Source organism: Passer montanus, unplaced genomic scaffold (genome assembly GCF_014805655.1).
Source record: "Passer montanus isolate IOZ18808 unplaced genomic scaffold, ASM1480565v1 scaffold27, whole genome shotgun sequence".
NCBI classification, from domain to species: domain Eukaryota; kingdom Metazoa; phylum Chordata; class Aves; order Passeriformes; family Passeridae; genus Passer; species Passer montanus.
This window is the reverse complement of record NW_024367372.1, coordinates 11,499,829-11,526,857: the sequence shown is the minus strand read 5'-3', so window position 1 is coordinate 11,526,857 and position 27,029 is coordinate 11,499,829. Positions and strand designations below refer to the sequence as shown.

At 39.5% G+C, this 27,029-nt stretch overlaps 1 protein-coding gene across 6 annotated transcripts; it reads left to right on the top strand.

Moving 5' to 3' along the window:
- Positions 1 to 4,793: 4,793 nt before the first annotated feature.
- Positions 4,794 to 26,734, top strand: ZC3H14 (zinc finger CCCH-type containing 14). 6 transcript variants are annotated; one of them, XM_039712737.1, is made up of 18 exons: positions 4,794 to 4,926; positions 5,688 to 5,730; positions 8,821 to 8,935; positions 12,007 to 12,047; positions 12,197 to 12,392; positions 12,860 to 13,280; positions 14,750 to 14,910; positions 15,918 to 16,018; positions 16,696 to 16,851; positions 18,513 to 18,587; positions 19,028 to 19,184; positions 20,687 to 20,910; positions 22,470 to 22,590; positions 23,641 to 23,777; positions 24,385 to 24,429; positions 24,779 to 24,873; positions 25,704 to 25,810; positions 26,452 to 26,734. In XM_039712737.1, exons 1-18 carry the CDS (start codon positions 4,891 to 4,893, stop codon positions 26,456 to 26,458), a joined length of 2,238 nt encoding a protein of 745 aa, XP_039568671.1. In that variant the 5' UTR covers positions 4,794 to 4,890; the 3' UTR covers positions 26,459 to 26,734. The 6 variants fall into 6 exon arrangements, with proteins under 6 accessions (XP_039568671.1, XP_039568674.1, XP_039568673.1 ...); XM_039712742.1 differs by lacking the exon at positions 4,794 to 4,926 and adding an exon at positions 5,098 to 5,320; XM_039712741.1 differs by lacking the exon at positions 4,794 to 4,926 and adding an exon at positions 5,401 to 5,479.
- Positions 26,735 to 27,029: the final 295 nt, after the last annotated feature.

Here is a 27,029-nt window from a genome sequence, read left to right as displayed (position 1 = left end):
TCTACCCATGCGGAAGGATACGCTGAAAGAATTAAAGCGAAGGCCCGTATGCTTGTAGCCCATTACCTCAGAGAGTTGGAATGCCTGGCAGGGAGAATGTCAGCAATGAACAGCTGCTTCTCTGGCTACAGGGGCACTACAGAAATAGGGGTTACAACAAATAGCAGGCAATCCTTGCTTTTTTTAATCATATGATCACTTATTTTAAGCCTTTCCAATTAAGGCAAATGTCTTACCAAAATTCTGTTGGTCTTGTTTTCATGCAGCTTGGAAATATTTTCAAGGTTTAATCCCTGTGTGCTTTACCAAATGACCTATGCACATACATTCATGTCCTTGCAAAGAGTCAGCTGTTAGCGAGATACACAGCAAAAAAATGCAGACTAAAGGCTGATCTTTCAGCCTGTCTGGACTTAAAAACTTCCAAAGGTGTCAGTAGAAATTATATCCTTAATAATAACTGTATTAACAAGCTTTAAATTAATATAAATTCAGGACTATTTATAGTGTTTAACTAATGCTATATAACTATATATTTTATTAACTATATATTTATAGTTTAACTAATGCAAACCCCATAAGAGGGGCTGTGCTCCAGTCTCACAAGTATATGAAAACCTCCGTGTGTTTGTGTGCATGTGAAATCAACAATTATTGTGTGCAATTTGGAATATTGGCTTGCCACATTGAGTGAACCAGGCAAAAATTTATACAAACTTGGAACCAGTCAGGGATGAGGAAAAGGTAAGTGAGTATGGGAACGCTGACTAATAACTGTAAAACCTAGAAAGTGTTCTGGTAATGTGAAGTGCACAAACATGCTACTGTCTGAGCAGGTCTAACCTGCAGGTCAGCTATGCAAATAGCAAGTTGCTCACGAGGACACTAATCTCAGCTGAAATATGTAGGTAATTTTGTACTAGAATGAATTCTTCTGCACTATTCCTCCTAGACACAATCATCTCCCCTGAGATCAGAGGAGTATCTCTTTTTATTTTTCTCCACCATACATCAGCCATAATTATGATGAGCAGTCCATAAACAATATGTAAAACATTAGTTGGGGGAATCTTATATTGAGTAAAATTAACCTTGAACTAGCTTAAATGGATACCTTTTTCTAAAGGTGTCTGCTAGAGGACAGAACTGCAGCTACTTGCTGGAAAAAAACTGATACAATGTATGAAAAATCCAAGCCTGAAAATTCAAGTTTACAGAGGCAACCCCTCCTATTTCTAAACAATTCATACTGGAAACAAAGTCTCAATTCTCCTATCTGTCACATTTCCTATTCTAACTGTTCATCACACCCTTTTCCTGCCTGATTCCCTGCCTAGAAATTGCATTTATTAGACTTTCCTTGCTCTCCGTAGTTAGTTCTTGCTGTATTTTCCTTCTTTTCATTTACATTAAAGAGAACACCTCATCTTAAAAGAGACAGCTATGACATTGTCAATATGTTCTCTGCAGCTTACATCTCCTTTTGAGCTTACAGTTCCCTTTGAAGTTCATCACATTTGTATTCACAAAACCTTTTTTCTTCTGCTTTTTCCTTCTTATAACCTCAGTTTGTGCCCAAACTTTGAGGTTTTCTGCACTTTCTCCATATTGCCCCACCTCATTTTTTTATCTCACCACCTCTATATTACCTGCTTTGTTCCAACTACCAGCTCTAATAAAAGAGACAAAGGCATCCGTGAACGTGTGATGGACTCTGGTAAGGACACATCAATAAGATGTACAGTGATTACCTGAGAGCACAATACTGAGCTCCTGCTTCCCCCTTTAAGCCCTGGTCAACACTCACAACATTCATGGTTCTTGGCCTCATCTTTGCTGTTGTTGGCTCCTCAGAGATCCCCCGTTTCAACTGTTGTTGAAGTTTATGTGAGGAAACAAACAATATCCCAGAGCTGAATTTTTGTATAGGTACAAGGGAAAGTTTCTACCCACTGGGTTGAATATGGCCTCCCCATAGTGGAACAGGGATAAACCCATGTTTTCTTCTCAGAAAAAAGGAGACATCCTCCCTTCTGAGACAGATTTTTGTTTTGTTTTGGGTTTTTGTTTTTTGGGGTTTTTTTATCTTGGTCCAAATATGTGATTGCAGTTTGAGTGTATCAGCCAATAGGTGGAAGATGATGCAAACATTCACCTTATTTCAACACTTTCACAGGAACTCTCCAGCATCTGGTCTTTGTATTGACTAAAGGTAAAACAGAAAGTTGGAAGCAAGCCAAACAGGAAGCAGAATCAGGCACCCTCCAGGCAGAAAAGTGGTATGCAAGTATATACTCCTCAGCCTAGTGGAGAGTTACCCATTTGTGATAAAAACACAGGCAGGATAACCCGGAAACTGCTGGTTAAAGGGGCTTTCCCATAGTGCTGAAACAATGAAGAAGTCATGTGGAAAAATATCTTAATTTACACCATGCGAAATAGTAACTTCATGAACTCAAAAATGTAAGAATACCTCTAATTCTAAATATGAAAGCTGTTCTCTAAACAAATTCACTTCATTCATCATGTTTGTTTTGGCTCTGAAGCCTTCCTGTTTTTTCATCACTCTATTTCTTATTTCTGAGAAAGCAAGATATGGCTGGGTCTTTATGCATCATTACATATTTTTGATGGTAATAGAGAGGAGTGCTAGAAAAATGACCATACCATATGTCTATTACATGCTTGAAGCCTGCAATTTCATGTGTACAAGATTCATTTTTACTTACAAGGCACTGTAAAGTGTTGAACATGCTCTACTAAGTAACTAATTAAGGTATAGAATTTTCCTTTAGAAGAAAACAGGCAGTTTTCCTACACAGAATGTAGGAACTTGAAGAAATGAGCTCCTGCTATTATTCAAAAAGGAAACTTTTCTCAAACACAGTAGCTTTTTATAAAGTCCTTTACTTATGAAATTAACTTAATTCTTGTTTCTGTACTGCAAAAATTATTTTCCTTCTTCCAATACTACAACACAGTACAACATAATTGAAATCTTAAGAAAGCAAAATGTGTCTCTAAAAGGTTAAAATGGAATGGTGTACTTAAACAGATTTGTTATTGGTTCTCTCTCATTGTAACACCAATACATTATAAGTGGAGTCAGGCAAACAGCTCAGATCATTAGTAATAATTAGTCTAAGCTATCTCTGTATGATGTTTGATTTATATTAGGAACAGTGATGCAGAAAGGGATTAATACAGCTGTTAACTACAATGCCTGGAGTTTATTTTAATCAGCGGCATTACTTGGAAAAGACCCTTTATCTCTAGGCTGGGCTTTCTATAATATGACTACATTAAACCAGCTGAAGTGAATCCAGGGCATTGGTGCAAAAGATAAATTGTTTGCCTCAAACATTACTTCTTTTTTGCTTATTATTATGCTTACCTTGTAGGCTTGTCTCCACATAATTCTTCCTCCCTCTGCAACTAATCCCCTGTAGCAGTAAGAGATGCTCGTACTGGGTGTGTGTAGCCAGTTTTGGCAGTGGAGGGGCAACAGGGGTGACTTCTGTGAGAAGCTGCTGGAAGCTTCCTCCATGTCTGATAAAATGCCAGCCAGCTCCAGGATGGACCCTCCACTGGCCAAGGCCAAGCCCATCAGTGACCCTGGTAGCACCTCTGGGATGACATTTTTAAGAAGGGTAGAAAAGTTGTTGTGCACAAGCAAATTTCAGCCAGAGAGAGGAATGAAAATACGTGATAGGAACAGCTCTGCAGGAGCCAAGGTCAGTGCAGAAGGAGGGGCAGGAGGTGCTCTGGGCACCGGAGCCGAGATTCCCCTGCAGCCTGTGGTGAAGACCATGGTGAGGCAGCTGTGCCCCTGCAGCCCATGGAGGTCAACAGGGGAGCAGAGATGCACCTGGAGCCCGCGGAAGACCCCATGCTGGAGCACATGGATGCCTGGAGGCTGTGGGTGTGTGGGAAGCCCATGCTGGAGCTGGCTCCCGGCAGGACCCGCGGCCTTGTGAAGAGATGAGCCCACGCTGGAGCAGGTTTGCACCGGGACCAGTGACCCTGTGGGGGACCCGCCTGTTCCTGGAGGAATGACTGTGCCCCGTGGAAGGGACCGTGGCCAGGCAGTTTGTGAGGAGCTGCAGCCCATGGAAAGGATTCACACTGCAGCAGTGAGTATGCAGACTGTGTGGTAGGCTGCTTCGGCTGGGAGCAGGGGAGAAGGGAACAGCGCCAGAAAAGAGGTGATGAACTGATCCTAACCCCCATTCCCGTTCCCTGGTGTTGGGGGAGAGACAGGCAGGGAATCGGGAATAAAATTAAACCCAGGAAGAAGGAAGGGGTGCAGGGAAGGTGTTTTAAGATTTGGGTTTATTTCTCATTATACTACTCTGATTTGATTGTTAATCAATTAAACTGATTTTCCTAACTGTTTTGTCCATGACAGTAATCAGTGAGTGAGACCTCCCGTTCTTCTCAACACATGAAGCTTTTTATTATATTTTCTCTCTTCTGGCCCGCTGAGAAAAGGAGCTGATAAAGAGGTTGTGGTGGGCACCAGAAAACCTATATAGATGTAGTGTGACATTAAAAGTTACTTTAATATTTTGTGTACAGCTACACCATAATTTATTGGTCTTTTAACGGATAACAGAGTATTCAATTTGGCATTAACACTGAAATAACCCCGCAGCCGCGGTTCTGGCAGTCGGAGTGACGCCGGTTCCCTGAGGGGCGGTCCGGACCAGGCCCTGCGGCCCTCAGCCGCTCCTTCGCTCGCGCCGGTCCCGCCGCGCTGCGGCCGCCGCCCGGCAGGGGGCGGTGCCGGCGGAGGCCGCGCGCTGTGCCCGAGCGGCGCTCGGTACCCGCGCGGGCGGCGGTGGGAGCCGGGCCCGGGGCCGCGGGGGACGGGGCAGGCTCGGCGCGGCCATGGAGATCGGCACCGAGATCAGCCGCAAGATCCGGGTGAGACAGAAGCAGCCGCGTCGCTCCCTCCGCCCGCGGCAGGAGGCCGGGCCCGCATGTGGGGGCAGGCCCAGCCGGCGGCTGAGGCACCGGGCTCTGGCCGCCCCCCCGCCGCAGCTGCTGGCGGCGCGGTCCTTCGGCCTCGGGACTCCCCGGGATGGGCGGGAGCAGCAGAGAATCGTTTTTGTGGGAAGTGGAGTCGGGGCACCCCTGACCCCCGACGGGCAGGTGCCGGGTGCCGTCTGTGTCCCGGGGCTGCCACTGTCGCCGTGCAGAGCCCGCCCGGGCCCGGGGCTGCCCGGGGGGCGCGCAGCTTGGCCGGGTGGGACCCCCGGTACCGGCAGGGCCTGTCAGCGGCTCCCGCTCGGCGGCCACAGTTCGGAAATCCCGGCAGGTTTCTGTTTCCCTGCTGAGCTGGGAGTTATCTTTTCTCAAACCAACTTAGATTCGTTTTCTTTGGACCTTATGAGTCCGGGTGGTCTCTGCTTAAAAAAGGGCAGCTGGGACTTTGAGGTTGGATGGTAGCGCCAGGAACTGGTCTGTCGGAAATACGGTAGGGAGAGTGAGATTCCGTTACTCTGCTGTCACCCCTCGCTGTTAGAGCCTTCCTATCCTCAGCAGCAGACAGTAGGCGAAGTTTAACATGTTAAACCCGTGTGTTGAAACAGTAAACGAGAGAAACTTTGCTAAGCCTCCCACCTCTTTGCAGTTAGAAATACTTTGTTGATCCATCCCTTAAATAATATTTCGTTATTTTTTAGGGTGCTATAAAAGGAAAGTTACAGGAGCTGGGGGCTTATGTTGGTAAGTTTTGCCATGTGTTCAGCAATCTTCTCTAGATCGTTTTTGTTATGTAGGAAAAAACCCAGCTTAGCTAATGGAACTTACTATTACCTGTGTTACTGCATACAGAAGCCTTAAGCACGAGAAAAATTACCTGAAGTGCTGGACTAGTAAGAAAGAAAGAGACATACTTCAGAAAATATTGGAGTCTAAGCATAAGAGGAAGCAATATGTGAACATCAGTATATGAAGAACTAAAAGAAAACAACTAAGAAGTCAGTCTGATAGTCTTCGCCTTTAGAAATGGTGGCAAGGGATTTAATAGAAAAACAAAAAATGGTGTGAATATCTAATGAAATTTCTTTGAAGCATTAGAAGAAACATTATATAAAGCAAGAGCCTTGGAAATACAGCAGCAGTTAGCTGTGACCACTCTGAGATGGAATCAGTCTTTCTTAGGCATATTTTTAACAGCTCTTTAATTCAGGGTGAAGCATCTGTCGAAATTAGGAGAGAGGACAAAGATGAGTGAGTGGCTTAGGAAATTGAAAGGCCAGGTCAGAAACATTATGTGGGACAAACCTTTAAAATGAAAGAGCTACGTTGAGCTAATGATGATGAAATACATGTATCTGAATCTTAGAGGCAGGGGGAGATTTTATTTTGGTTTGTGGCAGTCAGGGTGAGCCATGTGAACATCTGTGGTCTTATGGGTTTGTTTGTTTTTTCTGAACCTGGGAAGAAATGGATATTCCACTTCAGAAGTGCAGTACTCTTTTCTGCAGCAGTGGAAGTTGGTAACTTAACACAGGATTCTGTTGGAAACAAAATACCTCAGTCCTGGAACTGCATTGTTGTTGTCTGTGATGCTTCTTGGATTTCAGGTGAAGAAAAGGAATTGAAAGCATAATTTAGTGATCCTGTGAGTTGCAGAGCCAAGTTCAAAGTTTGTTTGAGCCCAAATGAATCTTCTTTCCTATTTCAAGGGGGGCATTGTATTTATGGAAAAATGTATTGGCTCCATAGAAGGGAGTTGGCTATGAGATGACATTCTGAACTCACTTGGTGCCTAGGAACTGTGTTTAGAACTTTTTAATTGTAAAATCATCTTTTTCACCATCTCAAAGCTTGTCTTTTTAAGTAATTAATTTTTTTGTTGTTTGTTTGGTTGGGGTTTTTACCATCATTCCAGGTTTCAGTTTCTCAGTCCTTGATTCTTGCTTTCTGCTGTATTTCTGAAATAAAAGTTGCTCTCATCTCTGATACTAAGATGCTGGTAGAATAGTAGCCTTATTTGATTCCAGCTGTGACCGTTCTTTCTTTGTTTGCCTTCTGTTTCTGTATTCAGAGGACAGGTTTCCTGTATTCCCATGATCAGCAGACAATGTCTGCAGTTTCTTCTCAGTCAGCTTCTGAACTTCCTTAAGTACCTTTGTGTTCTTTATTGCTAACTCTGTCTTGCCTTGGCCTCTTCTTTCTTTTTAAGCCACCGTTTCTAAATTCCTGTGAATTTTTAGGTTTCTTTTCTTGACTAGAGTATTTTAAACAACTTTTCAACTAATCTTTTTCAAAAACTCTGCATTTCTTCTTTCAGGTAACCAGTAAAAAGTTGGTTCTCCCTCATTCTAGCCTCTGCACAAGAACCATGCTTTTGTTTCTTTCTGTAACTGCTAATTCTTTTGTCTTGAAAAGTCTGCTACAAGAAGATATTTTGAAACTTACTTGTTGTGTAGTGCTTACAAAGGAAATATTCATATATTTGAAGCAAGATGAAGTCAGTTGATTATTCATGAGCTAGGAAATTTTTCAAAGGGCTGTAGTTCCACATGCAGTTTAAGTTGGCGTGAGCCAACTAAGTTACTAAGAAAGTTTCTACAGTTACTAAGAAAGTTTCTTTCCTTCTTCTATCATACTGTTACAGGTAATTGTGCTAACTTATGCTTTTCTCTGTACTTAAAATATCTTACTTACTTTATCATGTGTTGAACCACCTGAAAAGCTTATCATGTGAGGGCTTAAGCTCAGAATGGGTTATGTTTGGCCAACTGAGTAGTGGTAGTGCAGGTACAATGTGTGAATGGTATTTCTGTAGTCTAGGGAGAGATAAATTATTTACAGTGCACAAAGATATAGAAGAAAGACAATTCCTTTCATTTGGATTTTGATTTCTATTTTTCATTTTTTAGGTCTTTTTAGTGTTGTGTACTGTCTTAGCTTGATTCAATAAGCACAGTACTAGTGCCTTGATTAAGATTCATAATTTGAGGTATTTCCCAGCTGTTTGCACGTACTATTGTTATGTTCACATCATGCCATGGAGTGGAGTTGGAGAGCATGACATATTTGATTAAACTAAATTGAAGTCAGTGCTCAAGAAGCACAACTAATGCCTTTGAGCAACAATTGTGGCAGTCAGTCCTTCAGCAGAGGCCAGAGCTAGGCCAAAGGGAAATGCCAAATGAACTCCCCAAACTCTTAATGTGGTAATGTTGGGCTCTAAACACCTTCCTATGCATTCTGAGGAGTGGGAGTGCCTTGTATGCAAGGGAATGGGTTTCTCACTGTGTATGAAATTGCATGCATTACAGATTAAAATTTCAGTCTTGAGGTTGCTGGGATTTGTTTTATTTTTGTTGGTAGAAAATCTGGAAGTTAATACAGTTTTGATTTTTTCAATGCACATATCAGAAATGGATATTTATTTGTTTAGTTTTTGTAACTAAAGGAAATTTGACAAGGAAAAGGTGCTGTATTTGGCAATATTTGAGGTAATAAATATTGTAGATGTTTGCTAGTATTCAAGAAAAAGAATATAGACAGCAGAGTGACTTTCTTTTATTTTGTCCTTCTTTCCATTGTTTACTCCCTTTTTAAATACACTGATATTTAGCTTATGCTCTTGTGGAGTTGATGATCTTTTATTCCTTGCTTGTAAATGAGACTTGTATTGAACCTCAGAGAAATGGAAGTCTTGTTAATTTGCTTATCTAATCCTCTGCCTGCACAGTCTTTATAGTAAGACAGAAAGAAAATGGTTACTTGTTTAAAGATGTTTGCTATGTCTTCCATGATTTGTTATATTTTAAAACAACATATTTCTCTTTCTATTAGATGAAGAGCTCCCTGATTATATTATGGTTATGGTGGCCAATAAGAAGAGTCAAGAGCAGATGACAGAAGACCTCTCCCTTTTCCTTGGAAACAATACTGTCAGGTTTACTGTCTGGTATGTCTGCAAGCGACTTGTTGCACTTCTTATCAGTGCTGCAGGACTGCTTTCTATAAGTGACACCTGACATTTTAAAAAGTTATTTATCTTCACATTATGTAATCTGCATTAATAAAAACTTCTACTTTGCATGTCTAATAAGTGCATTAGTTTTAGTCTGTCAGCAGTTAGGCTTTTGAGGTGCTAGTTAGATGGCAAAGGACTGGAGGACGTATTTGTTCATAAGCCAGTCAGATTTATAAATAAAGTGCTCAGATAAGTGGGGGCTGTATGTTGACTTAAAATTATTCCTGCAAAAGCCCCCGTGAGCATGAGAGCATCGTTCACTGCACTTAGAGGTGAAGGACCAATCTGTTTGCTTTTATGCTAAGAGTGCTTCAGGTTGCTGTGCATGGGAATTACTATATCAGGGCAGATGAGCAGTGGATCTAATTCTGTGTACTGTCTTTGACAAGGCTTAGCACCAAATGCTTAGGTATTCCCACCTCTCAGGCTATTTATTTATTACCACCATCCAACTCCAAAAATCAAAAGTAGAACCTCAGAATTACTGTGAACAGGACAAGTTAGCAGCACTTCAACTCTGCTGTCAGCTCCTGACAATGTAGATTCATTTATTCTATGCTGCATGACAAATTTAGCTATTCTATTTCTCATGCATTTTCTAATACTGAATTTGTTTTACAGTCGAAACCTGTAAGTAAATCCACATTTCAGACATTTGACTCTAGAGATTTTGTTGTTTTCAGAGTTGTGTATTTTTTCAAGTTAATCTTATTTCTGAATCTCCTGCCTAATACAGCTTTAAGGAACATTATTTTGTTTTGTAAAGATGAGAAAAATACTACATTTTTTCTCTTTTTCAGTTTGCTTTCTTTGACATTTTCATACTGACAGTTTACATTCACTTCCAATATTTCTTCCATGTAATTACTTCCAAGGAGCTTTTCTGTTATTGAGTAGCAGAGAGAAACATTTTAGAAGTTGGCTATGTTATCAAATTGTAAATACTGACAAAAAATGAAAAATAGTTCTAGCTATTACAATTCACTGTATTAGCTATTTAAACTGATGGATTTTGAGGTGATAATGTAACTTGTGTGGATATAGTTTGATTTTACTTTTACAGGTTTCATTTTTCTCCCGGCATTTGTCAAAAATATAATAGAGGAATATATTTAAACATGGACTTCTTTGAAAACTGCACAGGCATTTCTTTGCAGCCTCTTGTGGCCTGACTAACTGAAGCTTTTGGGTTTCAGTGTATCAGGAAATCATGCAGTTGTCTTTCTCATACTAGTTTTGGGAATCAGACAAATCAGTGAAGTTTACAAGTGGATGAGGATGTAGGTCCTGTACTACGGTTTTGACTGAATCCTGATATATAGTAAGAAATAGTGTAGCAGAAAACACTGTCAGGGCTTTGTAAATGAAATTAAAACTTTATTGAAAAAATAATAAATATGTAGAGAAAGCAAATTTCAGCAAAGAAATCCAGACCATTTTATATATTTATATTTAAAATTATGTGTTGACTATATACACATACCACCAGCTGGTTTTGACACCTGCTTAAATTATAAACATAGTGACTGTTTTAACCCTAAGTCAGTGTTCTCAATTTATATATATATGCACACACACACACACACACATATAAATACAAACTCAATGTTACGAGTGCTCTGTCAGGTACCAAAATAGGTATTGGTTAAAAGAAGGATGGAAAAGAAGACAAGATGAAACCTGTGAATAAGCTGTAAGGGGACTAGTGGAAAAGTGTTACATAGCATTGTAGCTGGGAGTTTTATATGCTTTTACCTCTTCTAAAGACAACCCAGAATGTATGTTCTTAAATGTTGCTTAAATGCAGTACTCAGCAAGATCTGCCTTCCTTGGTTTGTCTCTGTAGCTGGTAATTTTGGGCCTTCTGGCAAAAGTTTCGCAACAATTGTGACAAACCTAGCAATCCTGCTGGTTGGCCACCACTTCTTACTCTGAACCAAGTGTGAGCTCAGTTATTCTGAGGTCAGTATGAAAACTGATCTGCATCACCAGAGCTCAGCTGACAAGTGTTCTAGTGAAAGCTTACAAGGAGAACAAGTATAAGCCCTCATTATACCCACATGCACTCTTTTCAATATGTTCTGGTCCCTTAGCTAATTTCTGATATTCAGCCAAAATTATGGACTTGCCCATTATAAGGTTTGAATTCCAAGTAAAATATGAGTTTAAGTGGTAGGGTTTTGGGTTTTTTTCTTCTCTCTGTAATATGTGTTTATTTTTGAGCAGCCTTATTGTATTAAAGCTACATAGTTTTCTGTGTTACTTCAACTTAGTGTCTTTTTAGGCAGATTTGGTATTTTGCTGAGGTATTTTGCTCACCAGCATCTCTGTAATATGTGTTTATTTTTGAGCAGCCTTATTGTATTAAAGCTACATAATTTTCTGTGTTACTTCAATTTAGTGCCTTTTTCATAGGCAAAGGGCAAATTTGGTACTTCGCTGAGATATTTTGCTCACCAGCGCATCTCACAGAGTATTGTTGGTGTATACAGAGCATGCTGGAAGAATCCTGAGAATCTTACATACTATGAGTTATATACTGTTTGAGTTTGTACTTACAATTATGTTTAACTCTACTGTGAAATTAAAGTTTTATATACAAAGTAAAATTTTTGGCTATGCTTTAGACTTCTAACTTAGATTTTTTGAATCAATCTTTTTGATACTTAACTCCATTGATTGTAGTGAAAGGTGGATAGTATTGGCTTTGATTATGTAAACCAACTCAATGCCAAAAGTAGATGATGTGATGAATACTCTGCCTGCATGTGCAAGACATACCAGAGGCAAGGTACTTTAAGCCTCCCTTTTGAGGTTAAACATACTCTGGTTGATGGAAAGTGAAGTCTTAAGGGTGGAAAGGCAGTGGGTTTCCAAAAAATTATTAGTTTCTATCTCTCTCTGGATAGATATCTCTATCTTTATTAGTTTGAATGTAAGTTAAAGTGTTTTATTCCTCTTTTTTCTCTTTTGCTTCCTTTCTTGTCTGCTGTCTATTTTAGGCTCCATGGTGTTTTGGATAAGCTGCGATCTGTGACTACTGGTAAGTAAGACAATTAAATTTTGAGTGAAGGGGAGGCTTATTTTTTCTGTGTAGTGTTGTATGTCTGAGTTGCAAAAATATCTTGGCTGTTTCGTTAATTTTTTGTTCGTGTGGTTTAATATAAAAGTGAAATGTACCTGTCTCCACAGAACCAACCAGTGTAAAATCTTCAGAATCTAATATCTTTGAGAGCAACCTGCCTTCCAGCAAAAGCAGCTCATGTGTGAGTGATGAGAGGAGGCGGGAGGATATCTTCCCACCTCTTGCAGTGACAAGCACTCGGACTGAAAGAAATGACTCCAGAGTTTCAACCAGCTCTCAGGAGCAGAGGAACACTGCTTCCAGGTAAGGCTGCTGGCTGCTTCCTAACACACCTTCAGACATCAGTAGTTGTGTGAATGTAGTAGCCATTCTGAAGAGTAGAGACGCTTGGAAAGATACAAGTACTTTCGAAGAGTAAAGCATAGCTGAATTTGTTGTACAAAAACCATTAAAGCAGAACTCAGTTCTTTAAGCAACATATAGGCCTAGATTAATTAACCAAACTAAAAAATATCAGTGTGTTACATTTGTATGAACAGCTTTCGAAGAGTAAAGCATAGCTGAATTTGTTGTACAAAAACCATTAAATCAGAACTCATTTCCTTAAGCAACATATAGGCCTAGATTAATTTACCAAACTAAAAAGTATCAGTGTTACTTTTGTATGAACACTAATACCATAATGATTCTTCCCTCCTGGGTTTGATTAAAAGACAGTTCTCATTTCCCAGGACTTGCAGATAATAGTTGGTGATTTCTTTTTTTATCAGGCAGTCTTGTGAAGATGGTTCTGCATCCCGCTTAACATCTACGGTCAAGCCTTTGAGGGAATTGTCACCTTCTGAAGCTGTAATTGACATTAAACCTGAACCAGATGATCTAATTGATGAAGACCTAAACTTCGTGCAGGAGAATCCTTTGTCACGGAAGAAACCTATTGTGACTGTAACTTACGGTTCCTCTCGTCCCTCGGCCGAGATCTACCGGCCACCAGCTGTCAGGAGTGCAGATGGCAACGTTCACGTGCCCAGATTGTCACAACAGGGCAGCTTGCAGGGGAGCCGCCAGTTAGACACACAAGGCTGCAGGTCTTTGGAAACAGGCCAGCTGTGCAATCCAGAAGCATTTGGCAGCTTAGCAGCAGGTCACAGACCCACCTCCAAACTCGGTGCTGATAAAGTGGGCAGTGAGGTTGGTACAACCTAAACTATTGCGAAAGTTTGTTCTTGTTAGGAACCTGAATTGCTGTGTACGCTTCAGTAAAATCTTGACCTCTGAGAAATCAAAAGACTTCTGTCACTGGTACAAGTAGGTTTGAGATTTCATCCTTTGGGTCCACTCAAAGGATGAAAAAAAACCTGATTGCATAATTTGACATAATTATCTGAGAGCTTGCTGCATCTCAGAGTTAATTACTATGTACATCTTCATGTCATATTGACTTGGACTAACAGGTTAGCACATTATTGAGCTGCATATAATGAACCAGAAATTATAATTCTGATCTTAAGATCATTGAATCAGCATGATTTTCCCTAAGTGCTATGTATTCCCCAGCTTTGCAATGTACACGATCTTGTAAATCAGGATTTTTGGCATGCTGCTTACTAGCCTAGATACGTTCGTGATGAGGATTATTATTACTATTCTATTTAGAACCATGTCATGGTTCTAAATCACCATGTCTAACCATTTGGAATGGATGTTGGACAAGGACAAACTAAAAGATGATTGCTGCCCTAAGTACTTTGGAGGCCAAGCTTAGCCAGGCAGGGTGGTAGTCCTAGCTGATAGACTACCCATGTGAATGAAGAGCCTTTTTTGAGAGGAATGAGGGTAGTTATGGCTGGTAATGTTGTAATGAAGCAAGTATTTTACATACCTTGTGTTGCAAGTGCATCTACTTTTATTGCTTCTCTTAAAGTTCTCTGTCTTTGTCCCTACTTAATTCTGTATAAAGGATAATGAATTTTGCTTGGAAATCTAGAATGCTCTATGAAGATACATGCTGGTGTCTTAGTTTTTGAGAATGGAGAAGTGTAAATGAGAATATAGTGATTTACATCATGTACATAAATCACTGATGAATGTCAGGAACATCTCTGCTTGGAAATGTTCAAAAAAGGTCTTGTGATACTTTTCTTCTGTTACTGTTTCATGAATAATGTCCAGAAGAGACAACAGGGACCTTGCAGTATGTAAACTGGACCATCCTGACTGTGTGTAAAAATTAGTATCCTTTGGAATATGCAATTTCCTTGCTTAAAATGAATCCTTACACCCATCTGAAATTAGAATTCATACAGAGGAAGAAAATAATTTTTACTGATTTCACTTTTCTCAGACTTTCAACATACTCATCATACTTGAAGATAAATTTCTTTGGAAAACCCTGGTTTTCTATAGGCATTGGATGATTTTTCTGTACTTGAGAGATTTTTTCTTATAATTTTTCCTTAGTGTTGTTTACAATTACATTTCCAGTGAGATGTTCCAGTGTAAATGTGTCTGATTTTCATGTTATCCAGAGCAGTGACTTGTCCAACTGGAATGGAAGTTATCCATCTCCTGGCTCCAGGTGGAATTGCAGGGCTTTCTTTGCTGGCTCGTTGATGGGTGGTTTGTGCTACATGAGCTGTTTTGCCTCTCTGTACTTGTAGGAGGAAAGCTCCCGGAAGAGACGGCTGCCTGTTGTAAGCTCGGTAGTCAGAGTGAAAAAGTTCTGTAATGATGGAGAAGATGAAGAGGAAGAGGAAGACTATGGATTGCGAACAGGAAGCATCTCCAGCAGTGTGTCTGTACCTGCAAAGCCAGAAAGAAGGTACTGAAGATCTCCTGAGTTTTCAAGAAGTAATATAATGAATGAAAACTTTGGAAGTGGGGAAAATCAGTTCAAAAATTGACAGACAAAATTTAGTAAACCGTTTTAGTATTTTTTGTACTATCTCACAACTCTGTGGATGAGATGGCTGTTTATGCTGCCCTTTTGCCTTTGATTTTGTAACCTCTTTTCATTATTGCTTGTAAGATGCAATGGAGTGTGAATTTTTACATTATTTGGGTGAAGCTTACTGGCAAAAGAACATTAATGTTGACATGTTTCAGACCAGGTATTTATTGTGGTAAAATCATTTTTCAGCAATTTGATTTATTTTCAGGAATTGTTTTCAAACCAATTATCACTTGTTCTTTAAGGTGATTTCAACTTTTCAAACAGTCTTCAGAGGTTTTTCCTTTTCCTAATTCTCTCTAAGTGTCAGGCATTAGTCAAAATATGTATCTTTTGTATCTGATTTTTAATAATAGAGTAAGAACATATAAACTAGAGAAGAGGTGGTTCTACTGACCTGCAGTGCTAGCTTGTATAAGATTTATTTTAAGCTAATACACTTACGTATGCACATTGGTCTGACTTAAGCCTTTTTTTTTTACAAATAATATGTTTTTGATAGAGTAATTCTAATTATGCAGCTGGATCATATTTTTCAGGATGGCTGTGTAATTATTGGTGCCAGCACAAATATAGCAAGAGATAATTGGCTGAGGTGGAAAGAAATAAATGGCAGAGAGTGCCTTTCATATGTAACATGATTTTACAACAGCTTGAGAGGTGAAATCACACATCTAGACTTCAATTTTTAGTGCATTTTGTGGATCTCTATCCACTGAGAGACTAGATTAACTGAAAACTGTTTTGGATAAAATAATTGTAGATTATGATTTCTGTTAATATTATTTCTGTGTTAACCTGTTGAAACAACTGTCTTTAATGTGGATAGAGTTGCTGTGCAATCCATGTACAATTAATTTAATTTTTTTTTCCTTTAGACCTTCATTGCCACCTTCAAAACAGGCCAACAAGAATTTAATACTGAAAGCAATCTCTGAAGCACAGGAATCAGTTACAAAGACAACCAACTATTCCACTGGTGATTAGCATTGATTTTGCTTGTATTACTATGTAATATTTCCAAGTTCTGTTGTGTAAATCCAAGCTAAAGAAAGCACTTAGAGATAAGACAGAATGCGAAATAGCAAGTCAGTTGTACATGAGGGATTTACTGTGTCCTGTTTTGTTACATTGATGTTCAGTAATGAAATATGAAAACATAAATGAGGGAGAGGGTCTTTTTGAACCTAAGTGATTCTATGATTCTGCTGCCATTTTTTGTATTCCATTTCCAAGCACTTCAGCAAAGGGTAGCTAGCATCATGTGTAGAGACATATTGCTGATCCATGATTATTTATATGAAAGTTGGAATGAAAAGTGATTTCAAAACTATCAGAAAGTACCACATTAATTACATATAGAAGTGGTTGAATGAGTACTTTGCTGTTGTCACTCTAATCCTTCTCATGCTGTTTTTTCTTACAAGTGGGTGTTCCGAGGTGCCACTCAGGGTGCTCTGTGCACATGCACAAATATACTTGAACAGTAGGAATTTTACAGGTAGCTAAAGACACTTTTTGTGAAGGCAGGCGCTTAGGATTTTTTTTGTGTGTGTAGGAATTTGTGAGAGTTATTTTAGCACGATATATCTAAAAACAGTACTATTTGTGATTGGGTAGTATGTAAATGATTTGCCATTGTTTCTCTATTTAAAGTTCCACAGAAACAGACTGTTCCAGTTGCACCAAGAACTCGAATTAGCCCAGAAGAATCACAGTTAGAAGTAATTCATGTGCAAAACAGACTGCCTGTTCTGAGTTCTCAGCTTCAAGTAGAAGAGTCAAAGGAGCAGACAGTTGAAGAAATTCAAGGTCATCTGCTAATATTCTTTAAGAATTTATACTAGGGGGTATCATTTTACAAGCTGAGCAGAGAAAAGGAAAGGAATGCTTTTAATTTTTAAGTCTGCATCAGAAGTTGCATGCAGAGCTGCCCTGAAGATCACGTGGCTTTCAAAAGCATGGCTGTGAGATAGATACATGTGTCCAAACAGACACACAGACAACCTCAGTAAGACTAGGGGGTATCATTTTACAAGCTGAGCAGAGAAAAGGAAAGGAATGCTTTTAATTTTTAAGTCTGCATCAGAAGTTGCATGCAGAACTCCCCTGAAGACCATGCAGCTTTCAAAGGCATGGCTGTGAGATAGATACATGTGTCCAAAAAACACAGACAACATCAGTAAACAAAGAATGTTACAGCATTGTGGCATGTCACTGAAGAATAATTTTGCATAAGCACTTATATTTGGATAGCTTTTCTTTTCCCCATCCTTTGCATATTTTCCTTAGTATCATGTAGGAGTAATTCTCTCACAAAGCTTAAGTGAGAGTGAAGATACTCTAGAGTATTTAGAGCAATTTTTCAGCATATGAAGTATTAAAAGATTCTTTCAGCACATGATTTCCACACAAATGGTTATAGTGTTTTATTTTTCAGTTTAAATGTAAGAATACTCTATTTGCTCTTACAGGACAGCTGATACCAGGCTAACTGTGTCAGCTCTGGTTTTTACTTCTGTTTTGAATCGCCTAAAGGGCATAATATTTAAAGGCAGTCAGCATGGTTTTCTTATAGAGGAAGGAGGATTGTTAGTCACAAGGAATCATAGAAGTAAGGCAGGAGAAAAAATATTTCTATAACAAGTACTTAGTTTATATTTACTAAGTGTTTAGATATTTGAATAATGAATAAAATTTGGTTTTGAGTAAGATTTTTGTTACATCATCCTATGGCCATTGTAAAGGAATGGTAAGCATTGATTACTTTCAAAAATATTTTTGCAGCTGCTGATTCCTAATATAGATGTATTTGGAATCTTTCTGCCACCCTAAATTTGTTAAATTTGTATCTGTAAAGTATGTGAGAAAAAGCTTTATCAGCCCTTGAATTAATGCACAGAAAACAATTTTGCTAAATATTTCCTCTCTTTTGCCATTGAAATGGAAATGATAGCTTGCTTTGGAAATCTACAGAAAGCAAAAATCATTTTTTTAAACCATATCTCAAATGTAGAACGGTGCTGCTCTGATTTGCTTCAGCTCTTTTAAGAAAACTGTAAAGTAGCCCCTTGTTAGTTGCTTTCCTCTGTGAATGGCCAACTCCTCTACAAATGAGGAGGAACTTGGCCTTCATCAGTTCCTGTGTCCACAGACCTCATTTGTAGTGAGCAGCGATTATGGGAATGAGTAGTGTCCTACAGTACTTTGATTTTGCCATGTTACTGTTCCTGAAACATGAGAAAATGAGAAAAGGGTTCGTAATAATGAGAACGGTTTTTAAAAATGTTAAAAGTATGAATGTTTTTGTTGTTGAATTTTTTTTATCAAAAGAATTTTTTTAAAAATGTTAAAAGTATGAATGTTTTTGTTGTTGAATTTTTTTATCAAAAGAGAGTGTGCCTCTGTTCTCTAATCTATAGTGTCATGTTAACATGCTGTAAAATATGCTTCTTATTGCTGTTTTTTTTTAGGATTTGAACAAAAGGAGCTCTCTTGTCGGCTTCAGATTGATCCTATGATTGAAGATGCCTTGCAAGTGTCTCAGGGTTAAGTCTTGTGATCTTTTATTTTTAAATCTAATATTACTGTCCAGTGAATGTTAAGATGTTCCTTTTCAATTAATTATGCTGATTTCTACAATTATCTAGTTTCTGCATCTCTAAGGAATGAATGCATTACATTAGTAGCTGTTCAGAGTTTTGGAGGGTGAGGGGGGTTGCACCCCCTTCAATGCTGTTTCAGCATAGCCATTCCACTTATAAAATTTCCTGATCTGACCTAATATGGCTTATGGCTTCTGCTGATCCACCTCTGTGGAAGTAACAGGGAAATAAAAATGTTTGCTGGAAACTACTAGGAAGAAGTTAAAACAAAGTAAGATTAGCTTAATGACTATGTAAATTAAGCATATTAGAAATATGGTATAAATTAAGAGTACAACTGCCACCTTATTTTACTCTTTTCTATGTAATTTTTCTCCCAACAGATTACTGTGACCCAGAGTCTCTGGTCCACTCAGATACTCGGTCGTTTATCCTGAAGAAGCCCAAGTTATCAGAGGAGATGGCACTACAGAATCAGCAATTGGGAAGGAAGGGCACAGAGGCAGTGCGAGTTCACTCAGGACGTCTAATACAGACACGGTGAAAAGCTACTTCATTTAGGACACTTGCTAGTCCAATTGCTTGTTTGTGGTTTAGATGGAGCCATTTGGTCAGGCTTGTGCTTTGTCAGTTCAGTCAGGAGGTGTGAAGTCATGCTAAATGGACTGGCTTTGAATAGCAGAACTAAAAAAGCAGGGGCAAAAAGCCTCACAGGAATCCTTCTCTAGGAGAATAATCCTAGGGTCATCTGTAGATTGAGTGTGTCTTTGATTTGAAAGAAAGAAGAAGAAAGAACTGAAAAGTACTGCTCTTCTGTTCTGATTTCTGAAATCTTAGTCAAGTAATCATTTTGCTTGAATTGCCTTTAGTTTTATACCTGTTTCACCCTTGTTGAATTACATTTCTTAAGAAACATCTTTTAACATAGTATTGAGTGTGGTGATGCCTGGGCAATGATTTAAGGCTCCTTACTGGAGAGTTTGACCAGGAGAAGCTTAAAGTTCATGGCAGCTTCAAATGAAGTTCCAGGTAACAAACAGTCCTACCTGTTAAAACCACTCTGAACAGCGTTATGAACTTCATCACATGGGCTGCTGTGCTTGAGAATCTACTGGTGTTTCCTTTCTGTGAGTGGCTTTCAGCAGCCTGTGTTAATTGAAAACAAAACTAACACTGAGCAAACAAACCCAGAAGGATAACCAGGCAATATCACAGTTGAAAGCTGTGACTGCTATAGGAGAGAGGTACATTTTTGCATGTATGAATAGGTCAGTTTCTGACTGCTTCAGTCTGAAAGTTCTGGTTTCTGTCCTCTTAAGGGCATTCCACAGTGTAGTTGCTTTTAGCTTCACTTCATAGGGAAGCAAAGTTTATCCCATTGCTGTTTGCCTACGATGAGAACTCCACAGTTCTCCAAATACTTAGAATCACCTGTCATTCAGGAAATCCCTCAGGTGAAATGGATGGGATGGTGAAAGGCTGGAGAAAATGTATGTGTTCCCTGTTTTAATGCTCCTTCTTATCCATGCTGACTAGTGTCAGATACAGGACACTAGGCTATTAGTGTCTGACCTTTTAGTCAGGCTGAGTGTCAAAGTTCTTAGTATCAATATTTCGTCATCCGAGTTCTAAAAACTTTTATGCCACTGTTTCATAATGTGCTTTTCAGTAATTTTGAGGAGACACTTGTTTGGTGTGTTAAAAGGTTTGTAATTTCAGGAATGCTATTTGCTCTCTCTTTCTGCCTCAAAACTGCAAATTCCACGGGATTGCCTGTTTGTAAATGAGCTTTTGGATCTGTCTGTTGAGCAGAATGCAACAAACTGAACTTGTACCTGAGAGCTGTAGTTCTTATTAGTGCCTCAGGGAGACTAAAAGTCAAACTGCTAACTGGGTGCATTACCAGTAATTGATAAAAGGAGGTGTGTAACTGCTTGACTCCCCATTGATAAGCTTGTACTACTTTCACTCACTACCACAGCTCATATTCACTCAAACCTCTTGAGTCAGAAAATGTAAATTTACTGTGTTTTCTTTGATAGGGACCAGCTTGCACAGCCAGAGAAACCTGCTAGTCCCAAGTTCATTGTGACACTGGATGGCGTGCCCAGTCCACCAGGATACCTCTCTGATCAGGAAGAGGATGATATGTATCTAATGGAAGGATTAAAGCCAATTCCTCAGCACATGTGTGCTGGCAAAGGACTGAAAGATCTTCGAGCACAGCAGATGCAAATTGTAACCAGGCAGCTGGAGAACTGTGACGGTAATAATGCTGAGCAACAGGATCTAGCCTTGCTGTGCTGCTTGAGCATGGCTACACCTCCTGCATATATTATTCTTAAGAAACCAAAGTGGTGGTGTTTGTTCTTCACATTAGAGTGTTCTTGAGGCAAATGAAATGTGGGAGCTCAGTGGGACCATCTCTTCAGAAGCCTTTGTCTTGGTATATTAGAACAATATGGCACATGGTAGCTCTCCACACATCTTCGTATTGATAACATTTGGTTGGGTTTTTTTAGGTGTTTTTTGTTTGTTTGTCTGAGGTTTTTTGTTTCGTTTTGTTTTCTGGTTGGGTTGGGGTTTTTTTTGGGTTTTTTTTGTTGGTTGGGTTTTTTGTTGTTGTTTTGTTTTTTTGGTTTTTTGCAAATGTAGTTGGTCTTCATTGCCATAAATCTGCCCTTCTGGTTGCCCAGTTATAATTTGTCCCTGTGCTGATGGTCAGGTGATGTTACAGTTCACACACTGACATGCCTTGAACTTTTAAAAATATGTCAGATGGTATTAATGTTTCTCTTGAGGGTTGTGACACCAGAAGGAGCCTGTTAGTGTAAGGTGTTGGTAGAGTCCAGTGGTTAGCACCTGAAAGCAGAACTTAACAGTGTGTGATTTTATGTGAAAGTTTCTATATTCTCTTTCTATATTTCTTTTGAATAACATGGGAAATTGCTTGCTGAACCACATGTTTGAATTGTTTAGAATGCTGAATGGTGATGAAAAACACAGCAGGTTGCTGTTTTGTCATAGGCTGTTGAATACATGAGGACTGTGCTTGGATTCATGTTTTTTACTTAGCCTTCTTAAGAAAATAAGGATTTTTATTTTCTGCAGTAGCAGTGTATCCAAATTTCTGAACTAAATGAAGAATACTATTTGATGCTGTATTGAGAACCCTTATACTGCATGAATCCAGCTGTAAATTCCTGTAAGGGTACTGAAGGTGTAGAATGTTTCAGCTTAGAATTTCTTAAAATACTTTTTGGATTAGAGTCTGGGTTCAGGTAACTGAAGTGTCTTAACAAATTACATAGAAGTGGTTCTTTTTCAGTATATGCCCCCATAATAATAAATCTGATTATAATAAAAATTGATTTGTAACTTTCATCTCTTGAAATAATTTTGTAGAGTAAAAAATATCTTGGAGAAAGAAAGATGGCTAGAATTAACTCATGGCTCGGCAGAACAGTCATAGCTCAGGTTCAGTTGGGGTCATTGCGTTGTCTGTCCAAATCTTTAAATCGGTTCGGATTGAAAAAGAAAAATGATTTATTTTGCTTGTAAACAAAGCAAATTTGATCTTTTATGATCAAGCTTCCAAAAGGCAGCTCTCAGTCTAGTATTATGACTTTCCACTTTATGGTTTTGGAAATTTTCTTCAGAAAATATGATGTACGTAAACTTTTACTGTCATGACTTTTTTGATTAAGAGAGAATAGAAGTACAGTGAATTTTGATTATGCTAGGTTGTTTACACCAAGTTGCATATAAAATCATAAAGGTCCCAGCTTGGGGTTGTTTTTTTTTTTCTTCTTTCTTACCATCCAGTGGAAATGGAAGACTTAAGTATGCTACAAAAGCAGGAGAAGGTGCTGGAGCGCTGCAAGTACTGGCCTGCCTGTAAAAATGGAGATGAATGTGTGTACCATCACCCCACACTACCTTGCAAGTGAGTAGTACAGAGTTCATCCACTTTACATGCTATTTTGATTTTCATTCCAGTGCTGCAAACTTCTGCTCTGTGTCAGTAAATATTCCAAGGTAGCACAAACCTGTCAGGGCAGAGATTATCACACTGTTATTCCTCCTGTTTTCCACCCCTCTCCCAAGTGTCAGAACACAGGAATGGCTGCTGCACCCTTGCAGAAGAAAGCTTTAGTTTAGAGTACAGGCTGCTGTTCTGAGTTGCTTGAAGATGCAGGAATTAGCATCTTAAAAGAATAGGCCCTCTTCTGCCAGCTGAAGATTTTCTGGTTTGGAAGATTAGGTTATCATTATGTAGTAATGCTGTTATTGTGGGTTTTAAATTTGAAAGAGAAGGTGAACTCTTGAATGTGCCCTGTGCCTTCTCTTCCATAAGCAGAAACAGTCCAGGAAACAGTGCCTGTTTTGAGGTAACTCTTACCAGGTTGGGTAATTTCAGTTACTTGGACATTTGAATTGTCTTATAAAATCTGGTGAAACTGCATTCAAAATAAAACTCTTCAGAGAAAATCATGTTACTTAGGGAACACTACATCTCTCTCTGGGAAAGGTCTGATTTCAAATTGCCTTTTGCCACTCTGCTGCACAGTAAAAGGGATGTGTCCTGGCTTGCACCAAGGAGTTTGGGACCAAACTGCTCTGAGAGTGAGGTGGTTGAGTTGTTCACTGCATGGAGGGGAGGTCTACAAGAAGGGCAGCTGAGTGCAGGTGTTGGGTGCGCAGCTTGTGCACTACACCATGTGCCCCACTTGGGAAGGAACCAAGACATGCCCCAGCCCTGTTGCACCTCTGGCTTTCTGTAATACTCTGGCTTTCGTGTGCAACAGATAAGGTCTACAAGAAGGGCAGCTGAGTGCAGGTGTTGGGTGCGCAGCTTGTGCACTACACCATGTGCCGCACTTGGGAAGGAACAAGACATGCCCCAGCCCCTGTGATACTCTGGCTTTCGTGTGCAACAGATGTTTGGGGATTTTGCTCCAAGTATGAGCTTTTGACTCAATTTCTTTTCCCTCAGAGTTTTCCCTAACTGCAAATTTGCTGATAAATGTCTGTTCATCCATCCAAACTGTAAATACGATGCGAAGTGCACTAAGCCAGATTGTCCTTACACTCATGCCAGTCGACGAACACCCCATCCATCTCCTAAACTAGGTGAGCACATCTTGTTTTCTGAGCTTTAAATGATAGTGCTAAAGGGACAATAGTATTTTTGGAAACAGAAACTGACAGGGATAAAAAAAAATTTTTTTTGCTTGAGTTGACCTAATTTTCTTACAAATCTAAATGCAAGATGAAGAATAATAATCCAGTGTTACTGCAAAAACTGTTACCAGAAAAATGAAGGCTGTGCAAGGCCAAAGTGGTGACTTGTACAAGTTGTCTGTTTCTCTGAAGGGATTAACCAGCACTGCAATTTTGCTCAGATTTTTTTCTTAAACTGGACACATGTTGTACCAAGGGTTTGTGACACACACTGAAAACAGAAGCTCCTGCCTTTGAACATTTTTTTTCTTTAATGCCAGTGTAGGAGTGAAGTTGGTGTAATGATGAGATGACTTCTGGGGTGAGGTTACTTGGAGAAGGCAGTAGCTGTGTTTGATATGCGTTGGTGTTGCTGAGCCTTTGAACCATGCTGAGGTTCAGGGCCTTTACTGCATGGTCTTTTGGAAGTAATTTAGCCCCTAGTCAAAGTTCAATGCAGTTTGTTAACCTTGCCAGAAACCAAGTACAATGTGCTTGTCTCCTGTATCATTTCCAGCAGCTTACCTGTATTCCTGGAAAGTGCAGTGCCTGTGCTTCTCAGGTCAGTTGAAACTCTAACAGGCTTCCTGCTGTCCAAATTTAATATTTGAGATACTCTGCCTACCAGAATCTCTATGTAATTTCTTGGAAGTTTTGCCTTGACCATGGTACTTCCTGTCCTGTAGTGTTGAAGAACCAAGTTAAATGATTACCTGATAGCCTTGTTTTACTCCAGGATCTACTAACTGCATTGGGAAATGCTGTTTATATTTCTTGCTGAATTTTGGTGTATTATAAAATGGAAATTCTAGCAGAAAGATTGATACATTTAAGGTTGTGCAGAGCTGTCTTAAAAAAGCAGTTTATTCTGATCCAGACTCACTTCCTGTTCTTTTTGTTTCTACTATTAGCACCCATGCCCACACTGTCCATACCCTCCAGTAGTCCGCTCTGCAAGTTTTTTCCAGCTTGTAAGAAAATGGAGTGTCCATTTTACCATCCAAAAGTAAGATATATCTCCTATCTTCCTTCCTTTCTAGAAAGATACTTAAAACATGCTACTTTGGGACAGGAAATGTTACTAGGATTAAACACTTTTTGCTTTTATTGTTCACATTTTAACTTTGCCTTATAAGCAGAATACACAAAAGTAGTGACTTAAGGAATTTGGAAAATTATACTTTTAAGTTACCTTTCTACCAGTTGCTGCTGGGGAGCTTCAAACAGGCTATATCTCTTGAAAATATACCCAGCCAGGATGCTGGGGGCAGAGAGGAGCCTTTTGGGAAGGAATATGTCTCAAGACTCTTGACTCTTCCTTCAGATATGCTGCAACATACAAAAACTTTAAAGATTGCCCAGTTACCCTAAAATTTATTAATGTAATCTTTATACTACAGGAGTCTATTTGGGTACATCTATAGAATTGTGTCCCTGCATCTAATGCCAGGAAGTGTAGTGCTCTTTCCAGCCCTGGTAATGCCAAAATACCCAGGCTCAGCTACTATTAGCCAGATACTCTGGCTTTTCTCCCCCCTCAGGTAATGCTGTGTCATGCTTCCAACTTGTGTGTAAAGATCAATTCAAGCTGAACCCTGTAAACTCTTGCAAGCAAAGGAATTTCCACCAGTCAGTGCAGTGGCAGTTTTGGAGCATGAAATTCATAGTTAGTACTTCTTAAAAAGCATTTTTTGTCACTGGGTTGAGCTGGTTGCACGGTGGAGGCGGCTGTTGGCTCAATTGCAGGTGAGATGTGTCACACAGCAATACCAGGGTCACAGTGCAGCTCAGGCAGCCAGCACTGAGCAGCCTCTTCTGAAATACTTTTGCTTTTAGCATTGTAGGTTTAATACACAGTGTACAAGACCAGACTGCACTTTCTACCATCCCACTGTTGCTGTACCTCCACGCCACGCCTTGAAATGGACTCGAACTCAAGCCAGGTGAGAAATACTCTAAACCTAAGAAAAATGAAAGGTATGTTGTGACGTTACTAATGTAGTTTTACTCACACTACCAGTGTAGTTTTACTCACTTCTCACTACTCACAGAAGTAACGTGTGTGTGAAGAACAACAAAGATATATTAAGAAAGATATCCCTTATGGGCAGCTTTCTTTTAAAGACAGCTCTGTGCTGCTGTTTGGTAGTAGTTGTATAAACATTAACTAATGTGGTGCAAGCCTGATAAACAAGTGCCCTGCAGCTGAGATAGAGCAGTCACTGGAATCCTGACTTGGACTGGTGGTGTTTTCTGAGTTGTATTTGAATAAAGCTGAAAATCCTTTTACCATTGTTTTATCTTATATCTAAGCTGTCTTTTCCACAATAGGTTCAGCTGTTTTCTTTGAGTGTTTCTGGCAGAGCAGCTCCTTCCTGGCATCCCCCTGTGATTTCATAAACCAGTAGCAGACTTCCCAAAGCTGCAGCTATGGGCCTGCCATAACACTCATGTGATTTAATGATCCAATCCCCTCTGCAAAGGTTTTAACCATTACAGGGGTAGGGCACAGAGCAGTTCTCAAATCATCTTTGCAGAGGGGTAGAATTGCTTCTTATTGAATTGTTTTTTTCTTCCTCCTCAGTGAATGAATATGATACAACCTGGGACTGAGCTTTGCCTCCTCTGGACAGTAGAGGACAGGAGGATCAACCACCAGGATACAGGATGCTAGGAAAGACTCATACATTTTGGACTTTGAATATACATTGTTTTCATAAAACGAGGTTGATTGCATACTTGAAATGTCTCTAATTTTCCAAGTTTGTAAGTTTGGACAATTTTACATTTTTTTTACACTGTAAGAAAAAAAACATCTGTGTAAGAAAAGTTTTACTTTAAGTTCCATTAAAAACCTTCAAAGCACATTTTGTGTTCTGTTTGGGTAGTGTTCCTTGTTTAAGGATTGGTATGTTGAAGAATAAAGTATGGCAGCAGAAGCACTTAGAAAGTTTATTCCTGTGTTGGGATCATACTGGAAGTATTTTTTGTCCAAGTGTGTGGTACAGTGCACATGGCTGCACTGCTGTCACAGCACCCAGGGACTGGGTAAAGACAGACGCTTTGTCTTTTGGGTGTTGTTCCCGTGCAGTGGTTGTCACAGTCCTGCTCTCTAAAATGAGGACAAAAAGACAAGGGAAAAAAGCAGCTTCATAAGCCAGA